Source organism: Salvelinus fontinalis, chromosome 5, assembly GCF_029448725.1.
Source record: "Salvelinus fontinalis isolate EN_2023a chromosome 5, ASM2944872v1, whole genome shotgun sequence".
In the NCBI taxonomy this organism is placed as follows: Eukaryota; Metazoa; Chordata; class Actinopteri; order Salmoniformes; family Salmonidae; genus Salvelinus; species Salvelinus fontinalis.
Genome location: NC_074669.1, coordinates 10,384,297 through 10,404,683, shown reverse-complemented (window position 1 = coordinate 10,404,683; position 20,387 = coordinate 10,384,297). Strand labels below are relative to the sequence as shown.

At 43.7% G+C, this 20,387-nt stretch overlaps 1 protein-coding gene across 9 annotated transcripts in view; it reads left to right on the top strand.

Annotated features, from left to right (window-relative positions):
• The window catches only part of LOC129855083 (calcium-dependent secretion activator 2-like), a 240,038-nt gene that overhangs the window by 78,271 nt on the left and 141,380 nt on the right, over positions 1-20,387 (top strand). For 8 of the 9 annotated variants that reach the window (XM_055922396.1, XM_055922395.1, XM_055922394.1 and 5 more), the window contains exon 3: positions 12,395-12,727. The exons of the other annotated variant lie outside the window; for it this stretch is intronic. In XM_055922396.1, the coding sequence (XP_055778371.1) occupies positions 12,395-12,727 (333 nt within the window). The remainder of the gene's footprint in view (positions 1-12,394; positions 12,728-20,387) is intronic. 9 annotated transcript variants of the gene reach the window in all.

Genomic DNA, 20,387 nt, shown 5'->3' with positions numbered 1-20,387 from the left:
CACACAAAAAATTATCAATGGAAATCAAATTTATCAACCCATGTGGAAAACCACACTACAGGCTGATCCAACTTTGATGTAATGTCCTTAAAACAAGTCAAAATGAGGCTCAGTAGTGTGTGTGGCCTCCACATGCCTGTATGACCTCCCTACAACGCCTGGGCATGCTCCTGATGAGGTGGCGGATGGTCTCCTGAGGGATCTCCTCCCAGACCTGGACTAAAGCATCCGCCAACTCCTGGACAGTCTGTGGTGCAACGTGGCGTTGGTGGATGGAGCGAGACATGATGTCCCAGATGTGCTCAATTGGATTCATGTCTGGGGAACGGGTGGGCCAGTCCATAGCATCAATGCCTTCCTCTTGCAGGAACTGCTGAAACACTCCAGCCACATGAGGTCTAGCATTGTCTTGCATTAGGAAGAACCCAGGGCCAACCGCACCAGCATATGGTCTCTCAAGGGGTCTGAGGATCTCATCTCGGTACCTAATGGCAGTCAGGCTACCTCTGGCGAGCCCATAGAGGGCTGTGCGGCCCCCCAAAGAAATGCCACCCCACACCATGACTGACCCACCGCCAAACCGGTCATGCTGGAGGATGTTGCAGGCAGCAGAACGTTCTCCACGGCGTTTCCAGACTCTGTCACGTCTGTCACATATGCGTGTGAACCTGCTTTCATCTGTGAAGAGCACAGGGCGCCAGTGGCGAATTTGCCAATCTTGGTGTTGTCTGGCAAATGCCAAACGTCCTGCACGGTGTTGGGCTGTAAGCACAACCCCCACCTGTGGACGTCGGGCCCTCATACCACCCTCATGGAGTCTGTTTCTGACCGTTTGAACAGACACATGCACATTTGTGGCCTGCTGGAGGTCATTTTGCAGGGCTCTGGCAGTGCTCCTCCTGCTCCTCCTTGCACAAAGGCAGATGTAGCGGTCCTGCTGCTGGGTTGTTGCCCTCCTACGGCCTCCTCCACGTCTCCTGATGTACTGGCCTGTCTCCTGGTAGCACCTCCATGCTCTGGACACTACGCTGACAGACACAGCAAACCTTCTTGCCACAGCTCGCATTGATGTGCCATCCTGGATGAGCTGCACTACCTGAGCCACTTGTGTGGGTTGTAGACTCCGTCTCATGCTACCACTAGAGTGAAAGCACCGCCAGCATTCAAAAGTGACCAAAACATCAGCCAGGAAGCATAGGAACTGAGAAGTGGTCTGTGGTCACCACCTGCAGAACCACTCCTTTATTGGGGGTGTCTTGCTAATTGCCTATAATTTCCACCTTTTGTCTATTCCATTTGCACAACAGCATGTGAAATTTATTGTCAATCAGTGTTTCTTCCTTAGTGGACAGTTTGAATTCACAGAAGTGTGATTGACTTGGAGTTACATTGTGTTTAAGTGTTCCCTTTATTTTTTTGAGCAGTGTATTTTATATGACATGATTTTTGGTTAATAACTAGTAAATAGTAGCCTACAGAAAAGTGTTTAACTGTCAGAACTTGTTAACAAGTTAGTCATGATTTAGTTTTTGCTACCATGTAGGTTTTTAGCTTGCTTGAGCCTGCTTAACTGAGTGTTAGTTAACCTGTTTCCATACATGTTTCATTTTAAAACAAGGAGTTGTTTAGTCTAACTGCTTAGCTATTTGTACTACAAATTGTATTTGTTTTTTTACAAAAAAAATCTAATCTTTACAGGAAAATGGCACGGGCACTATCTGATGTGTGGAGACATTTCACTGCAGCTAATGTAGAAGGAAAAGCTATATACATTTGCAAATACTGTACCAAATCGCATGTGAAGAATACAACAAATATGCAGAATCATCTGGCCAAGTGCATCAAGTTCCCTCAGTGCTCACAACAATCAACCTCTGACTAAAGTCCCTCTACTTCTATTTAAGGTGAAAATGATGAATCAGACACCTTATCTATAGCAATAGCTATAGTTTTTTTTTTTTTAACTCAATGGAGGAACGTAGTCAGAGAAATGCTGATGAATGTCTTGCTCAAGCTGTGTGTGCAACTGGTTCACTTCTGATGCTCACAGGCAATGTGTATTGGAAGAGATTTCTGAATGTTCTTCGCCCAGCATACACCCCTCCAACCAGACATGCTTTATCTACTCATTTGCTGGATACAGAGTTCAAGTGAAGGTCAAGCAAATCATAGAGGAAGCAGACTGTATTGCAATCATCTCTGATGGGTGGTTGAACGTTCGTGGGCAAGGAATAATGAACTACATCATCTCCACCCCTCAACCAGTATTCTACAAGAGCACAGACACAAGGGACAACAGACACAGAGGTCTCTTCATTGAAGGCAGTCATCAATGACCTTGGACCACAGAAGGTATATTTGCACTGGTGACAGACAATGCTGCGAACATGAAGACTGCTTGGTCTAAAGTGGAGTCCTATCCTCACATCACACCCATTGGCTGCGCTGCTCATGCATTGAATCTGCTCCTCAAGGACATTATGGCACGGAAAACAATGGATACACTCTACAAGAGAGACAAGGAAATGGTTAGGTATGTGAAGGGTTATCAAGTTATAGCAGCAATCTACCTCACCAAGGAAAGTGAGAAGAATAAGAGCACCACATTGAAGCTGCCCAGCAACACCCGTTGGGGTGGTGTTGTCATCATGTTGACAGTCTCCTGGAGGGGAAGGAGTCTCTCCAAGAAATGGCCATATCAGTCTGTCGACATGGACAGCCCCATCAAGAGGATCCTCCTGGATGATGTATTTTGGGAGAGAGTGGTAAGCAGCCTGAAACTCCTGAAACCTATAGCAGTAGCCATTGCACGGATTGAGTGAGACAATGCCATCCTGTCTGATGTTCAGACTCTGCTTGCAGATGTAAGAGAATAAATCCGGACTGCCCTGCCCACTTCACTGTTGCTCCAAGCACAGGAAACTGCAGTTCTGAAATACACCAAAAAGCTTGAAGACTTCTGCCTGAAGCCCATACATGCCCCAGCGTAAAGGTGTTGAACCCCAAGTATGCTGGCAAGAGCATCCTGTCTGGTGCAGAGATCAACAAGGCCTATGGTGTCATCACTACCGCGTCTCGCCACCTTGGCCTGGATGAGGGCAAGGTTCTTGGCAGTCTGGCGAAGAACACTTCCAAGCAAGGGCTTTGGGATGGAGATGCAATATGGCAGTCATGTCAACATATCTCATCAGCCACCTGGTGTAAGGGACTTTGTGGATCTGAGGCTGTTTCCGCTGTTGCCTCCATCATCCTCCAAATCCCACCAACATCAGCCGCCTCAGAGCGCAACTGGTCCTTGTTTGGGAACACACACACACACCAAAGCATGCAGCAGGCTGACCAATACAAGGGTTGGACAATTGGTGGCCATCCAGGCAAATTTTAGGCTTTTTGAGCCTGAGCCATCCTCAAGAAGTTTGGAAAGTGACAGTGAAGATGAGGCCTCAGTCTGATGTTCAAGAGCTGGACATTGAGGAGGTCCACGGAGAAGAAATGGAAGCCTGAGAGGAAGACAACCAAAGCTTTAGTTTCTAGACTATAATTTTACAGATGTATGTTGATAATGTTTTTGGGAGATGCGATGGATCATTGCAGATCATTTAATATTCGCTTTTGTTGTTCAGTGAAATCATTCCACATGAAGAGCCAACTCATTTAATTAAAATTCAATTCGTAACTTTTTTAAATTTTCAATTGGAGTTATTTAATCATTTGCAATTATGTCTACTTATGATAAGGTAAAAGGTTTGTTTCTGTCTCCATATGATATGGTAAATATATCCAATGCAAAAAACATCTACATTTAAATTGTATTAATGTTAATTTGCATATATTTCGGTTAATTGCTAAATGACTTAAATGTAATTCCCATATATTCCTGTTAATTCCCACAGAAAGTTTCCACCTCTGAATATTCCCCAAAATGTGCAACCTGAGTAGAAGTGAAGTAATTTGGTTTTCGGGTTGAGCTGGTCTTTCCATGATACTGACCAGATGAATCCAGGGCAATGCAAATAGTCTGGGTAGGCATTTGATCAATTTTAGGGACTTCCTCTGACACCGCCTGGTATAGAGGTCCTGGATGGCAGGAAGCTTGGCCCTGGTGATGTACTGGGCTGTACGCACTACCCTCTTTAGTGCCTTGCGGTCGGAGGCCGAGCAGTTGCCATACCAGGCAGTGATGCAACCCATCAGGATGCTCTCGATGGTGCCGCTGTAAAACCTTTTGAGGATCTGGGGACCCATGCCAAATCTTTCCAGTCTCCTGAGGAGGAATCGTTTTTGTCGTGCCCTCTTCACGACTGTCTTGGTGTGCTTGGACCATGTTAGTTTGTTGGTGATGTGAACGCCAAGGAACTTGATGCTCTCAACCTGTTCCACTACTGCCCCGTCGATGAGAATGGGGGTGTGCTCAGTTCTCCTTTTCCTGTAGTCCACGATCACCTCCTTTGTCTTGATCAGGTTGAGGGAGAGGTTGTTGTCCTTGCACCACACGGTCAGGTCTCTGACCTCCTCCTTATAGGCTTTCTCATTGTTGTCGGTGATCAGGCCTACCACTGTTGTGTCATTGGCAAACTTAATGATGGTGTTGGAGTCGTGCCAGGCCGTGCAGTCATGAGTGAACAGGGTGTACAGGAGGGGACTGAGCACGCACCCCTGATGGGCCCCTGTGTTGAGGTTCAGCATGGCGGATGTGTTGTTACCTAAGGAAGTCCAGGATCCAGTTGCAGAGGGAGGTGTTTAGTCCTAGGGTCCTTAGCTTAGTGTAGAGCTTTGAGGCCACTATGGTGTTGAACGCTGAGCTGTAGTCAATGAATAGCATTCTCACATAGGTGTTCCTTTTGTCCATGTGTGAAAGGGCAGTGTGGAGTGCAGTAGAGATTGCATCATCTGTGGATCTGTTGGGGCGGCAAATTGGAGTGGGTCAAGGGTTTCTGGGATAATGGTGTTGATGTGAGCCATGACCAGCCGTTCAAAGTGCTTCATGGCTACAGACGTGAGTGCTGCGGGTCGGTAGTCATTTTCACAGTCTCGGACAGGGAGAGGTTGAAAATGTCAGTGAAGACACTTGCCAGTTGGTCAGCGCATGCTCGAAGTACATGTCCTGGTAATCCGTCTGGTCCCGCCACCTTGTGAATGTTGACCTGTTTGAAGGTCTTACTCACATCGGCTGCGGAGTGTGTGATCACACAGTCACCCGGAACAGCTGATGCTGTCATGCATGTTTCAGTGTTACTTGCCTCAAAGTGAACATAGAAGTTATTTAGCTTGTCTGGTAGGCTCATGTCACTGGGCAACTCTTGGCTGTCCTTTCCTTTACATTTACATTTACATACATTTAAGTCATTTAGCAGACGCTCTTATCCAGAGCGACTTACAAATTGGTGCATTCACCTTATGACATCCAGTGGAACAGCCACTTTACAATAGTGCATCTAAATCTTTTAGGGGGGGGGGGGGGCAGAAGGATTGCTTTATCCTATCCTAGGTATTCCTTGAAGAGGTGGGGTTTCAGGTGTCTCCGGAAGGTGGTGATTGACTCCGCTGTCCTGGCGTCGTGAGGGAGTTTGTTCCACCATTGGGGTGCCAGAGCAGCGAACAGTTTTGACTGGGCTGAGCGGGAACTGTACTTCCTCAGTGGTAGGGAGGCGAGCAGGCCAGAGGTGGATGAACGCAGTGCCCTTGTTTGGGTGTAGGGCCTGATCAGAGCCTGAAGGTACTGAGGTGCCGTTCCCCTCACAGCTCCGTAGGCAAGCACCATGGTCTTGTAGCGGATGCGAGCTTCAACTGGAAGCCAGTGGAGAGAGCGGAGGAGCGGGGTGACGTGAGAGAACTTGGGAAGGTTGAACACCAGACGGGCTGCGGCGTTCTGGATGAGTTGTAGGGGTTTAATGGCACAGGCAGGGAGCCCAGCCAACAGCGAGTTGCAGTAATCCAGACGGGAGATGACAAGTGCCTGGATTAGGACCTGCGCCGCTTCCTGTGTGAGGCAGGGTCGTACTCTGCGGATGTTGTAGAGCATGAACCTACAGGAACGGGCCACCACCGAGCCACCACCATCATTAAGTTTGCCTTTGTAGTCTGTAATAGTTTGCAAGCCCTGCCATATCCGACGAGTGTCAGAGCCGGTGTAGGACGATTCAATCTTAGTCCTGTATTGAAGCTTTGCCTGTTTTGATGGTTCGTCGGAGGGCATAGCGGGAATTCTTATAAGCTTCCGGGTTAGAGTCCCGCTCCTTGAAAGCGGCAGCTCTACACTTTAGGTCAGTGTGTATGTTGAAAAGCCAGCTTTAGTTTTCCTAACTGACTGAGTGTATATTGGTTCCTGACTTCCCTGAAAAGTTGCATATTGTGGGGGCTATTCGATGCTAATACAGAACGCCACAGGATGTTTTTGTGCTGGTCAAGGGCAGTCAAGTCTGGGGTGAACCAAGGGCTATATCTGTTCTTAGTTCTACATTTTTTGAAAGGGGCATGCTTATTTAAGATGGTGAGAAAAGCACTTTTGAAGAGCAACCAGGCATCCTCTACTGATGGGATGAGGTCAATATCCTTCCAGGATACCCGGACCAAATTGATTAGAAAGGCCTGACTGATGTGGTGTACTCCTCAATGCCATCGGAAGAATCCTGGAACATATTCCAGTCTGTGCTAGAAAAACAGTCCTGTAGTTTAGCATCTGTTTCATCTGAACACTTTTTTTTCTAGACTGAGTCACTGGTGCTTCCTGCTTTAATGTTTTCTTGTAAGCAGGAATCAGGAGGATAGAATTGTGGTCAGATTTGCCAAACATGGGCCAGCATTCCTGTGGAACCCTTGACACCTTGTAGAGTCCATGCTCCAACGAATTGAGGCTGTTCTGAGGACAAAAGGGGTGCAACTCAATATTAGGAAGGTGTGCCTAATGTTTTGTACACTCAGTGTACAGTATTTCCGGTTAATGAGATCACATTTAGGTCAATTTCAATTATGTGTAAACATCTCCCTCTTCTGGAATTCCTCCAACTCTACTGGATTGATCTCTCTTAGAGATGCTTATTGATGCTTCCCTCACAGATGCGGAGCTAAGTTGTTTGAATGTGGAGCTTTGTTTAGCGGTTAGTCTCATCGACCAGGGATCTACGGGTGGGGCCGGAAGGGAGGGAGGGATAGTAGGCTTGGCAAGGCCCTGCTGGTTGAGTCTTTTCAGGGACCATGACCATGACAGGGGTGACCTTTTGGGATGCCCCCTGCCCTAAATCCAACAGTTTCCTGGGTGCTCAGCCTGCCGCTGTGATAAAGGAGCGTGCTGACTTGGGGTTGGGCTGCATTAACGAGGAAGAAAGGGGTCTGCTTCATTGATGTTAGCAACACACACACACACACACACACATTATTCGTATCCTAGGTGAACAAGACTATCTCGAACACCTATCAAGATAACGAGTGTCTTATCAGTAAGCTGCTTCATAAGTCACTGAACCATGGAATAGTTTTTTAGTGCTTCCATTTATGTATACAACATAATATGCACATTGAAGGGTTATAATGGTTGACTATTATTGGCACCTTCTTCCTAGTGGGCAAAATATGGCACATGTAGTGCTGGGATGATATACCTAAAATGATCAACACCGACCATACCGATCACTTATCGCAGGCATTTTGCTGATATCGTTCATTACGATAAGTAGCCTATACTAGAGAAATGTGAAGTTTGAAATGAAATAAGTTTGCTAATATGGGTGATTGTTAATGGGACAATTGATGGCTACAACCATTAAACCAGTGGTAGTTTTAAAGTATAATAATAATAAACTGATGCATATTGTTATAAACTTATCATTCTATTTATCATTACTGCATCAATTCTTTAGATTTTGGTCCATGTCGCCTAGCATCACAATGACAATTTTCTGGTTCTAAACTGGTTTTCTGGTGGAGAAGAAGCAGGGGTCTGAAACGTATTTCCTGGACAGCCGTGGGTCTACTGGTTTTTATTTCCTTAGGTCTTAAATTGGACACAAAGACAACGAGGGGAGGGGAGTTCCAACTAATCAATCAAGTACAAGGGAGGGTTGAAAACCTTTAGCCACTTGGTTTGACACCCCTTGGAATTGAGGCTTGACATAATGTACACTGAGTATACCAAACATTAGAAACACCTTCCTAATATTGAGTTGCATCCCCCTTTTTACCCTCCGAACAGCCTCAATTTGTTTGGGCATGGACTCTACAAGGTCTCAAAAGTGGCCCATGTTGATGCCAATACTTCCCGCAGTTGCGTCATTTGGCTGGATGTCTATTGGGTGATGGACCATTCTTGACACACGGAAACTGTTGAGCGTGAAAAACCCAGCGGTGTTGCAGTTCATGACACAAACCAGTGCGCCTGGCACCTACTACCATACCCTGGTCAAAGGCACTTACATTTTTTTGTCTTGCCCATTTCACCCTCTGAATGGCGTACACAGCTAAAAATCCTTCTTTAACCTGTTTCCTCCCCTTCATAGCTTTCACTTGGATTCACCTGGTCAGTCTGTCTTGGAAAGAGCAGGCATTCTTAATGTTTTGTATACTCAGTGTACTGTGACATAAGTCCCCCCCACAGCCGTCGTTGAATCACTGAACAATTAGCCAAACTCACCTCGTTGCCTCGCTCTGCATCGCACCAGGCTCACAAAATAAGCTTGAATTTAAACCAATCAGTCACGAGCAAACATATCCGCTAGTGACACATCTGTTAGCCTACCTCCTCCCTCTTTGTCTTGCAAAATGTGTATCTCCTGTTTGACTGTTGCTTCTTTCACCTAACTGCGATTCAAATAAAGGAAGTTGTCTTGGCTTTCGTTAACCAGATTACCCACTTTAGCAGTCCATGCCAGTGGCACCTTCATCTACCCACCTTTAACCAGTTAACTCCATTTATCTTCCTGAAGCCTGGGTCTCTTCCTGACTGCATTTCAGAGGAACTTGTCCTTGAGATTAGGCAGCCCCCCCCGCCCATGCTGAAATCTCACTCCGGCTCAGGAAATGTCTTTTCTCTCGACACAAACACATTTGTTTTGTTGGTTTGTGTTTTCCCAACGCAAAGTGCTTTTGATCCGCACCATTACACCCCACGAGGAGCTGTGATTCATCTCCATCTGCTGTTTCCACTCTGGTAGCTCTATGTTCACTGAGATGACGTAGCCGTCCCTCTGAAACAGAATCAAACAAAGAGATGCCGTAGCCGTCCCTCCGAAACAGAATCAAACAAAGAGATGCCGTAGCCGTCCCTCTGAAACAGAATCAAACAAAGAGATGCCGTAGCCGTCCCTCTGGAACGGAATCAAACAAAGAGATGCCGTAGCCGTCCCTCTGGAACAGAATCAAACAAAGAGATGCCGTAGCCGTCCCTCTGGAACAGAATCAAACAAAGAGATGCCGTAGCCGTCCCTCTGAAACAGAATCAAACAAAGAGATGCCGTAGCCGTCCCTCCGGAACGGAATCAAACAAAGAGATGCCGTAGCCGTCCCTCCGGAACGGAATCAAACAAAGCGATGCCGTAGCCGTCCCTCCGGAACGGAATCAAACAAAGAGATGCCGTAGCCGTCCCTCCGGAACGGAATCAAACAAAGAGATCCCGGCTTCTGCGGGTTCGGACGAAGCGTCCGGCACTTCGTCCTCTGCGTCGCTTCCTTTTGCGAATAATTGGGATGTCTGCACTGTGGGGTGTTTGGAGAATATCGTGTGAGTCCTGCTTGTTGTTGAAAAACCTTTGCCTAATCCGAGGTGAGTGATTGCTGTCCTGATATCCAGAAGCTCTTTTCTGCCGTAAGATACGGTTGCAGAAACATTATGTACGAAATAATTTACAAATATCGTAAAGAAAACACATAATAGCACAGTTGGTTAGGAGACCGTAAAACGGCAGCCATCTCCTCCGGCGCCATCTTCCTTGACAATCAATTCACATATGGTGTCCAGGGCACAGCTGGGAGCTTAGGGGGGTCTATAACAAGCGGCAACAGTGAGGGACTTATTTCTTGAGAGATGGATCTTTAAAAGTAGAAGCTCAAACTGTTTTGGCATAGACCTGGATAGTATGACAGAACTCTGCAGGCTATCTCTACAGTAGATTGCAATTCCGCCCCCTTTAGCAGTTCTGTCTTGATGGAAAATGTTGTAATTGGGGATGGAAATTTCAGAATTTTTGGCGACCTTCCTAAGTCGGGATTCAGACACGGCTAGGACATCAGGGTTGGCGGAGTTTGCTAAAGCAGTGAATACAGTAAACTTAGGGAGGAGGCTCCTGATGTTAACATGCATGAACCCAATGCTTTTACGGTTGCAGAGGTCAACAAATGAGAGCGCCTGGGGACACACAGGGCCTGGGTTATATCACTCATACACCATGTGAAGAGTCAGGAGCTTCTCTGAAGCAGAGAGGCCAGTACAACCCGCCTTGGCAGCAGCTAATGGGGGTCCATCATAAATACAAATACAGATTAGCCTTCCCTAATGGCTACATCCAGACGAGACCCTTGAGTGAGCCTTAAAACATGAACTTCATGTACCGTCATCCTCCCCTCCCAGGCGTCATGACTACCAGCAGACAGAATCTGAGTCAGTTTGCAGTTAAAGCCCTGAGGAAGAAACATCTTCTGCCTGCCCTGAGTTGGACATAAAACCTCCATGTTTAATACCACTGGCGCCCATGTAAGGAGATTATCCTGAGCTAAATCAACCTACACTGTTTTATTGTTTAATTTCTTGATCTACTTGTGTTCCATATTAAGTTATTTTTGTATTGTATATCAAAATTTATTATTTTCATGTTTGTATCTCGTGTACATAGTGGGATGCAAAGAAATACTGTTTCTCAGAAATGCAACACAGAAAGGGAAAGGGGGATACCTAGTAAGGGGGATACCTAGTCAGTTGTAGAACTGAATGGATTTAACTGAAATGTCTTCCGCATTTAACCCAACCCCTCTGAACCAAAGAGGTGCGGAGGGCTGCCTTAATCGACACGTCTTCGGCGCCCGGGGAACAGTGGAGGTCACACTCTGGAGTCATGCACCATTGGAGTAATGGTCATTGGTAAGGTTATCAGGGACTATAACAAAGTGCACCAATGGCAACAAATTGGCCTATATATGGATAGGGCTAAATTGAAATATTTCTTACAGAAGCAATATGAAAAGCATATGCATAACCATGGTAGCAATTGAAAGGGAACATTTAGGAGGTTATGGGAAATTATTAGACCAAAGTTGAGGCCACAACAGTTCACCTGACACAAGATGGAATCCAAACTTTACACTGTTGATTTTTTGCATTTTACATTTAGTATACTGAAAATACATTAGTAACATGATACGAATATTCCTGGAAAATGTGCTGTAAGTGCAACATAAGACAATCAAAATGACAAGGGTTTGAGTGAGAGGACTAAATGGTGTCGCCAAGTGGTCACACACCTCCAAAGTGTACACAGTTCCTAAGTCATTTCAATTCATATTTCTGACTCAAAGAAGAGCCTTCAACTATGAAGTGCTTTTTTTGTTGTTCTGCTAGTGGTGCCATTGAGGAACTAGAGCGAACACAGTTGTAATTATTTTGTTTGGAACACAAACCTGCATCCCTGCCATCACACAATTACTGTTGTTTATGCAATCCAAAAATGGTCCATTATAAATCGCAATCTGGGTTAGGTGGGCATCATTTGAAAGCCTGTTCTATTGCCGACATGACTAGCTAAGTTAAGGGTGTTTAGGCTTTCACAATGGAATTCAGGGAAATGGATCATCATTTTGGTGCGCATAGAAAGGAGTCATGAGCGTGTTCAGGTGCATGTGCAGCGGCAAATTTTCTTCACAATGGATAAACAGGCTCATTCTGTTCAGAATAACCCAGGGTATGACGACATGTCATCTTGTAACTGTACATCAAACATAGGGATCATAAACGTTGACACTATATGACATGAGTTTTATGATATGGAAATGTAAAGTGCACATTTGGAATCAAAACGGTATTATAATCCTTAACATCTCATCTTCCAAAATACATAGAGTCCTCTTCATTTACAGCATTTCCCTCACTCAGACTTAAAAAAAAGTAGCAAAAGTTTCCCAATTAGCATGATGGATGGGAGCAACTGCTTGTCGCGCTCAAGTTCAGAACGGCTGTCAGTCAAATCCCATACAGCACTGTGAAGTGCAGACCCAGAGTTCTGACATCAAGTATAGCATGTTACTGTACAACCACTGTGTTCCAATGTAGGCATTTATCAGTGCCCAACTCTGCCATTTTCAACCCGTATACGGGTACCAGTGTAAAGGGTTAAATAGCTACATTAACTTAGCAGCGCTACATTAGTCTTGCTTACTTCTGGATCCTTACACTCCCTGGTTTCCTCCTGTGCAGGGTTTTCTGAACAGTGAGCGGGTATCCAGGATGGTGCAGAGTGGCGGCTGCTCGGCCTGCGACTTCCGTGACGTCTTCAAGAAGAACATTGAGCGCCGGGTGCGCAGCTTGCCCGAGATCGACGGCCTGAGCAAAGAGACAGTGCTGAGCTCCTGGATCGCTAAGTACGACGCCATCTACAGGGGGGATGAGGACCTACGACGCCAGCCCCAGAGGATGCACCTCAGTGCCGTGTCCGAGTTGATACTCAGTAAGGAGCAGCTTTACGAGATGTTCCAGCTGATTCTGGGCATCAAGAAGTTTGAGCACCAGCTGCTGTACAATGCCTGTCAGGTGAGAATTGGATCACATACACGTACACACAAACACACGCGCGCACACTTTTTTGCCCTTTACATAACATTTAATTGTTATCAATTTCTAGATTGTTTGAAGTGCTGCCTAGGTAACCACAAAACTATTCATGTTAGGATACATTGTATAATCAAGACGCAATATGCCCAATGTGGTATACTAGTGGGGATATTGGAACAGAAACCGTGAGTCTAATGTCCTTTCCTTGATCACTTTCCTTAACTCAGGTGGTTCCAGCTAATCACAGGTCTCTTTGAATGCGCATCTTATAGGTCATTGGCTGATGAGAATTTTTAATCAGCGTGCTCTCCCTCACCATGGCCTTGTCAACTAAGGCAAGGGTGTCCTCCCTCCCCTTCACCTTTTTCCAGGGGGTCTTCCATGGCACCAATTAGTAGTAAGCGGTGGCTGTAACTAGTAAGCATATGTTGGTGTGATCAGTGGTTACTGTCTTTGTAAACTGTAAACCATTTAGGCTTATTCATCTGAAGGCGTATTTTGAAATAAATGCCATTGTTACTAGTACTGGGAGTAGAGCAGCTTCTTTTGACATGAAAATGGGAGGCTAATCACAGGAACCATTAAATGACTTCAATCCCACTTCCTAGCTAGTTGATGAATAGAACGTTTATCCTCAGAATTATTGCAAAAAGAATCGTGCTAATGTGTGTTGTTCATTATTACATTGCCACCCATTAAGATAATGTGCTGTGTGAAGAACTCAATTAGACCTGATTTCTCCCGTAAATTTGATTAAGGCCTGTTCTTGTCAGTCCTAATGTCTATAGAAGCTAATGGTGTTCCCACAATAATGAGACCTGCAGACACCAGACAATTGGCTCATCTCCATAGCAACCTTCTGGCCCATTGTTCCTTTTATGCTATTTACCAATGCTATTCACCAATGCTATTCACCAATGCTATTCACCAATGTTATTCACCAATGCTATTCACCAATGCCATTTTTGCTGGTCACTTAGCAGATAACACAGTGCTTGTTAGCAGGTCTTGGATCAGTTTTGTGTATCGTCCATTAATGGTTAGTAGATGGAGAGGAGATGATCCTTGAACAATGCATTGGGGTATACTTCTTAGCACAATCTCATGGCTGATGGACTCTTGACTCCTGTGGTTGTGCACCTTGGCCTTGCCTGTATAAAAGACAGTACTCTGAGTGTGTGAGCGAGCGAGATGTTAAACATCCTCTTTCAGGAAAGACAAATCTAAAGCTGAAATCTGTTTCTCATATATATAGAGAGAGAGATTTATGGATGCCTCTCGCTGGATCCATGCTCTGCATGAAGACCCATTGATTAGGCTCTCCCAGCTATTGATCTGGCAACCCTGCAATAATGTGATGAACTGAGGCCTTTAATGTGTTTGCAATGGGCAGAGATCGGTCTGGGTGACCATAATCTGATTGGGTAAGGGTGTGAGGGAATGTTTGTACATTCTATTATACGTTTGATTGGGTAAGGGTGTGAGGGAATGTTTGTACATTCTATTATACGTTTGATTTGGTTGACTGATTTTAAGTTTGCCCCTTTCTCTCAATTCAAGAGCTTTATTGGCATGGGAAACATATGTTAACATTGCCAAAGCAAGTGAAGTAGATAAGTGAAATAAACAATAAAGATTAACAGTAAACATTATACTCACAGAAGTTACAAAAGAATAAAGACATTTCAAATGTCATGTCTCTCTCTCTCTCTTCCTCTCATATGCTTTCCTTCCCTCTATATTCACACATTCATGAGACATTTGTTTAATATGCAAGTCTATTTTTGGAGTGTTTCACACAAGCTGTATGAAGACTGAAATACCTTTAGTATCTATGAGGTACCACTGGCATGTCTCAGCAATGATCTAGAGCCACACAGGGATCTCAATAAAGAAGCTAAAAAATAAGACATAAACCAAATATGTATTGATGGATAGTGAAAATGACAGTGGAGTGAACGAAAGACAAGGAGAAAGAGAGGAGGATGTAGAAACAGAGGGATGAGATTGCCCAGGTGGAGGACTGCTCTGAGAGGGTGGCAACCCCCTGGTGAAGAGCGACAGCAGGCAGAAGTGTGTGTGTGTGTGTGTGTGTGTGTGTGTGTGTGTGTGTGTGTGTGTGTGTGTGTGTGTGTGTGTGTGTGTGTGTGTGTGTGTGTGAGTAGATAGTTTGACATTTCTCCCCTCCATCTCTAATGATCACATCCTGGCGTTGGGCCGTAAGGGCCACCCCTGTCGTCTCTCGTTAGTGCTCGGAGCGAAGGGGAGGCGAGTGAGCAGGTGAGCCGGCAGGAAAGGCTAATAAATTAACACACGGCACACAGCACTGGCTCGCCTAAGCAGCCGACCCTCGTTAGCTCTCATATTGAGCTTTCTCTTTCGCACTCTTTCTGTTATCTTCATCCCTTCTTCTATCCTAATTCTGTCTTGGTTTCTCTCTGCATATTTCTCTCTTTTTAGATATCCCTCTTTCTTCCTCACCCTCTTATTTTCTCACTCCTTTTCCCTGTTTCATTCTGCTTCTAATCTTCTCTCTCCCCCTCTGCCTCTCAGGCACCAGGAAGCTGCCCAGACAGACATGCAGCCAGCCAATGTAATCAAACCCAGTGTAATCTCCCAAAACTTTTTCTGTCAAAGCCCTCGGTGTGCCCGCCTATTCCTCTAGTCCGCCATTTGAGTTCAGAAAGTATCATCAGAAACAGGATTGGCATCCTCTGCCAAAGTGTTAATGGAATAACGTTTAAAGATGGGACTTTGGGACCGTTCTCGGAAAGATGTGTCGACTTCAAACCTGTCATTGATGGCTTTGATTAGTAGCTTCATATGCCTTGTTGTCATAGAAATGGTTAGAATGGCTGTGAGAGAAAAAGGCCAGGTTAGCACTACAGGAAGAATAAATTAAATGACAAAGGTGTGAATGTGTTTGTGTATGTACGTGTGCATGCCTATGTATTTTTTTACCCTTCTAAGGTCAGTTGTGTACATGAAACAATGGGTTGATAACAACCACATGTACACATGATGAATCTGAAACTGTAGTTTTCAAGCAAGTGCTTCTATCAAGCTATCAGGGAGAAAATTGGCACAGCTCAGTCCGGACCTGTAAGAATGCCGGGTGAAAGTCTACACACCCCTTGCACAGTTGTCACATTTTCCTGCCTGGATTAAAATTATATTATTTTTCCTACTGATCTGCATAACTTGCTCCACATTTTTTAAGTGAAAGAAAAAGTATAATTTTGTATATATATATGTAATTTTGAATATGATTCTACTAACTCTTAGGACAACATATCCATTGTTTCTTTGAAAAATGCTCAAGCTCAGTAAATTGGTCTAAGAGTTGTTAGAATCTTATTCAAAATGATTTACAGTTGAAATGTAGGTGCATAACGATGGCGACGTCCATGCACTTTACCACAAATGCCTCATTTGCTAAGTTCACCGTATTGTACATTGCTCTAACAATTTTTTTTGTATCGTCATTAGCACAGTATACATTGTCCCACTTTTACCTCCAAGATGCCAGTAAAGCAAGAAAGTAAATTGTGAAGATTTATTGGCGCATTGAACCAACTCTGTGAATAGTGCTAAAACAATGACGTCATATCTGATTTCCGACATCGTCATGCACCTTCGCCATTGCTGCCAAAGGTGATGCCACCAATTATTACACACAATCAAGACATCTTCATTTTTTATTGTTTAAAGGTTGAATATATATTTTTTCCTTTGAAAATGTAGAGCAAGTTGTGTAGATCAGTCGGAAGAAAAATCCAGTCATTTTTATTTTTTTATAAAATTTTAAGGCAGCAAATGTGACAACTGTGCAAGGGCTGTGTAGACTTATCAGGCACTGCACTGTTTAAAAATAATAATAATAATAAAAAAATGATTTCACCTTTTATTTAACCAGGTAGGCCAGTTGAGAACAAGTTAATTTTTTTTATACTGTATGTGCAACTGACATGTTCATTTTATCATGGTAACATGATGAACTCCAAGAAGTGCCCAACAGAGTTTAACGTTGTTTCTACGCAATCTTTCGTCAGTGTTTGCTTGCAGTGCAGAATTCCAGTGCCTCTACAGTAGATCCCAGTAAGGAATGGATATTTTAAGTCTGTCAATGATTTTCTGTCAGATAGGAGCGCTGACAGAAATCCAAAAACCAAACAGACAAGTGGAACTCTCCAAGCTGATAAGACAATGGGGGATAACAGTAAAGGGGGAGATAAACCTATAAATTGAACCGAGATTTAAAATGGATACAACAGCACTAAAAAGTCAGCCCTAGGTGGTTTTGTAAAGAAAGAGAGAAACAGAGGGAACGTGTTGGCACGGCAACACCTTTAATCACATTAGGCCCTACACCTACATTTTAGAGGAAGTGTGACCTCGCAAGGGACAAACATAACATTGTTAAACCTCAAACCCAATTTTGTAAATAGAACCTGTTGTTTATTGACTTACTGGTCATGAACTCAGGAGCCACGTGTGAATGGCGCATACAACACTACAGCACTATACAACACTACAGCACTATACAACACTACAGCACTATACAACACTACAGCACTATACAACACTACAGCACTATACAACACTACAGCACTATACAACACTACAGCACTATACAACACTACAGCACTATACAACACTACAGCACTATACAACACTACAGCACTATACAACACTACAGTGAAAATGTTATTCAATCAATAACCAACTTTAAGTAATCTTTTCCATAGCTATTTCTTGTTAGCCCAGAGGCCTCATTCTACCATGATAGAATCAACCTGTGTGTGCCTCAATGCCTGTCCTTCTGTCTGTTTTATTTAGTCAACCGTTATTCACAGCCATCCCCACCCGTAATAACTCACGTGGTTTATGCATGCAGCCGAATGGCAATGACTGCTTTAAATCTTCCCTTTGTCTGATGTTCCTTGTTTTGTTGGAATTGACCGATGCCAGCAGCAACATGTAACTGGATTAACAATAAATCTATTGGAAGAGCAAGTCTTTCATACTGAAGGTTAATGACCATACATCCTTCTCATTTGTATGACTTATAGGATATTTTGGATGTTTTGTGTCAAGAGTTTGTGTATGGCTGAGTTTTGTGTATGGCTGAGTTTGACATCTGAAGCTACTAAATAGAGAATCCCTTTCAGATTAATGGGCAAATTTCAGTAGTTACAAAACAATATGAGGTGTTCAGTTTTCAAAATGAAGATGTATTTGTTGTCAGTGCACATGACAAGTTATAATGAAGCTTACATTTCCTGAATGGAAATGCAATGCCTTTACTAATTAGCCATACATGATTAATGAGAGCTGTTGATTATCTGTCTTATATTGTATGTGTAATTACATATCATGTGTGGATGTAGATGTACAGTTGAAGTCGGAAGTTTACATGAACTGAGTTTAAATGTATTTCGCTAAGGTGTTTCACAATTCCTGACATTTAATCCTAGTAAAAACTCCCTGTCTTAGGTCAGTTAGGATCACCACTTCATTTTAAGAATGTGAAATGTCAGAATAATAGTAGAGAGAATGATTTATTTCAGCTTTTATTTCTTTCATCACATTCCCAGTGGGTCAGAAGTTTACATACACTCAATTAGTATTTGGTAGCGTTGCCTTTTAAATTGTTTAACTTGGGTCAAACGTTTCGGGTAGACTTCCACAGGTTTCCCACAATAAGTTGGGTGAATTTTGTCCCATTCCTCCTGACAGAGCTGGTGTAACTGAGTCAGGTTTGTCAGCCTCCTTGCTTGCACAAGCTTTTTCAGTTCCGCACACAAAATGTTCTATTGGATTGAGGTCAGGGCTTTGTGAGGGCCACTCCAATTCCTTGACTGTTTGCCACAACTTTGGAAGTATGCTTGGGGTCATTGTCCATTTGGAAGACCTATTTGCGACCAAGCTTTAACTTCCTGACTGATGTCTTGAGATGTTGCTTCAATATAGCCACATCATTTTTCCTACTCATGATGGCATCTATTTTGTGAAGTGCACCAGTCCCTCCTGCAGCAAAGCACCCCCACAACATGATGCTGCCATCCCCGTGCTTCACGGTTGGGATGGTGTTCTTCGGCTTGCAAGCCTCCCCCTTTTTCCTCCAAACATAACGATGGTCATTATGGCCAAACAGTTCTATTTTTGTTTCATCAGACCAGAGGACATTTCTCCAAAAAGTACAATCTTTGTCCCCATGTGCAATGGCAAACCATAGTCTGGCATTTTATGGCGGGTTTGGAGCAGTGGCTTCTTCCTTGCTGAGCGGCCTTTAAGGTTATGTCGATATAGGACTCATTTTTACTGTTGATATAGATACTTTTGTACCTGTTTCTTCCAACATTTTCACAAGGTCTATTGCTGTTGTTCTGGTATTCATTTGCACTTCGCACCAAAGTACGTTCATCTCTAGGAGACAGAATGCGTCTCCTTCCTGAGCGGTATGACGGTTGCGTGGTGTTTATACTAGCGTACTATTGCCTGTACATATGAACGTGGTGCCTTCAGGAGTTTGGAAATTGCTCCCAAGGATGAACCAGACTTGTGGAGGTATACAATTTTTTTTCTGAGGTCTTGGCTGATTTCTTTAGATTTTCCAATAATGTCAAGCAAAGAATCACTGTGTTTGAAGGTAAGCCTTGAAATACATCCACAGGTACACCTCCAATGGACTCAAATTATGTCAATTAGCCTATCAGAAGCTTCTAAAGCCATGACATCATTTTTTGGAATTTTCCAAGCTTGGAACAGTCAACTTAGTAAACTTCTGACCCACTGGAATTGTGATACAGTGAATTATAAGTGCAATAATCTGTATGTAAACAATTGTTGGAAAAATTACTTGTGTCATGCACTGATGTCCTAACCGACTTGCCAAAACTATAGTTTGTTAATCTCTACCGAGCACCTACCCCGGGTCCGGGAGCACCCCCCACCCCCCCCCACACTGATTAGCATCGCTAGCATAGCGTCACAATTAAATAGTAGCATCTAAATATCATTAAATCACAAGTCCAAGACACCTAATGAAAGATACAGATCCTGTGAATAAAGCCACCATTTCAGATTTTTATAATGTTTTACAGGGAAGACACAATATGTAAATCTATTAGCTAAACACGTTAGCAAAAGACACAATTTTTTTACTCCAACAGTTTTTTCCTGCATCAGTAGCTATCACTAATTCGACTAAATAAAAATATATATAGCCACTAACCAAGAAACAACTTCATAAGATGACAGTCTGATAACATATTTATGGTATAGCATAGTTTTTTTTTGAAAAATGTGAATTTTTCAGGTATAAATCACAGTTCTACATTGCAGCTGCAATCTGAAATAGTGCCGACGCAGCCAGAACAATTACAGAGACCAACGTCATATAACTAATTACTTATATTAAAACATTTCAGAAAAAATACACAGCGTACAGATATTGAAAGCCCAACATCTGGTGAATCCAAACAATATTTCAGATTTATTAAATGTTTTATAGCGAAAACAAAATGTAGCGCTAAATTAGCATAGCCACGCCAGCCAGAACCAGCTGGGCGCCCACGACCAGTTCACATGCACGACAGATATATGAAATAACATCGTAAATTGGGTCTTACTATTG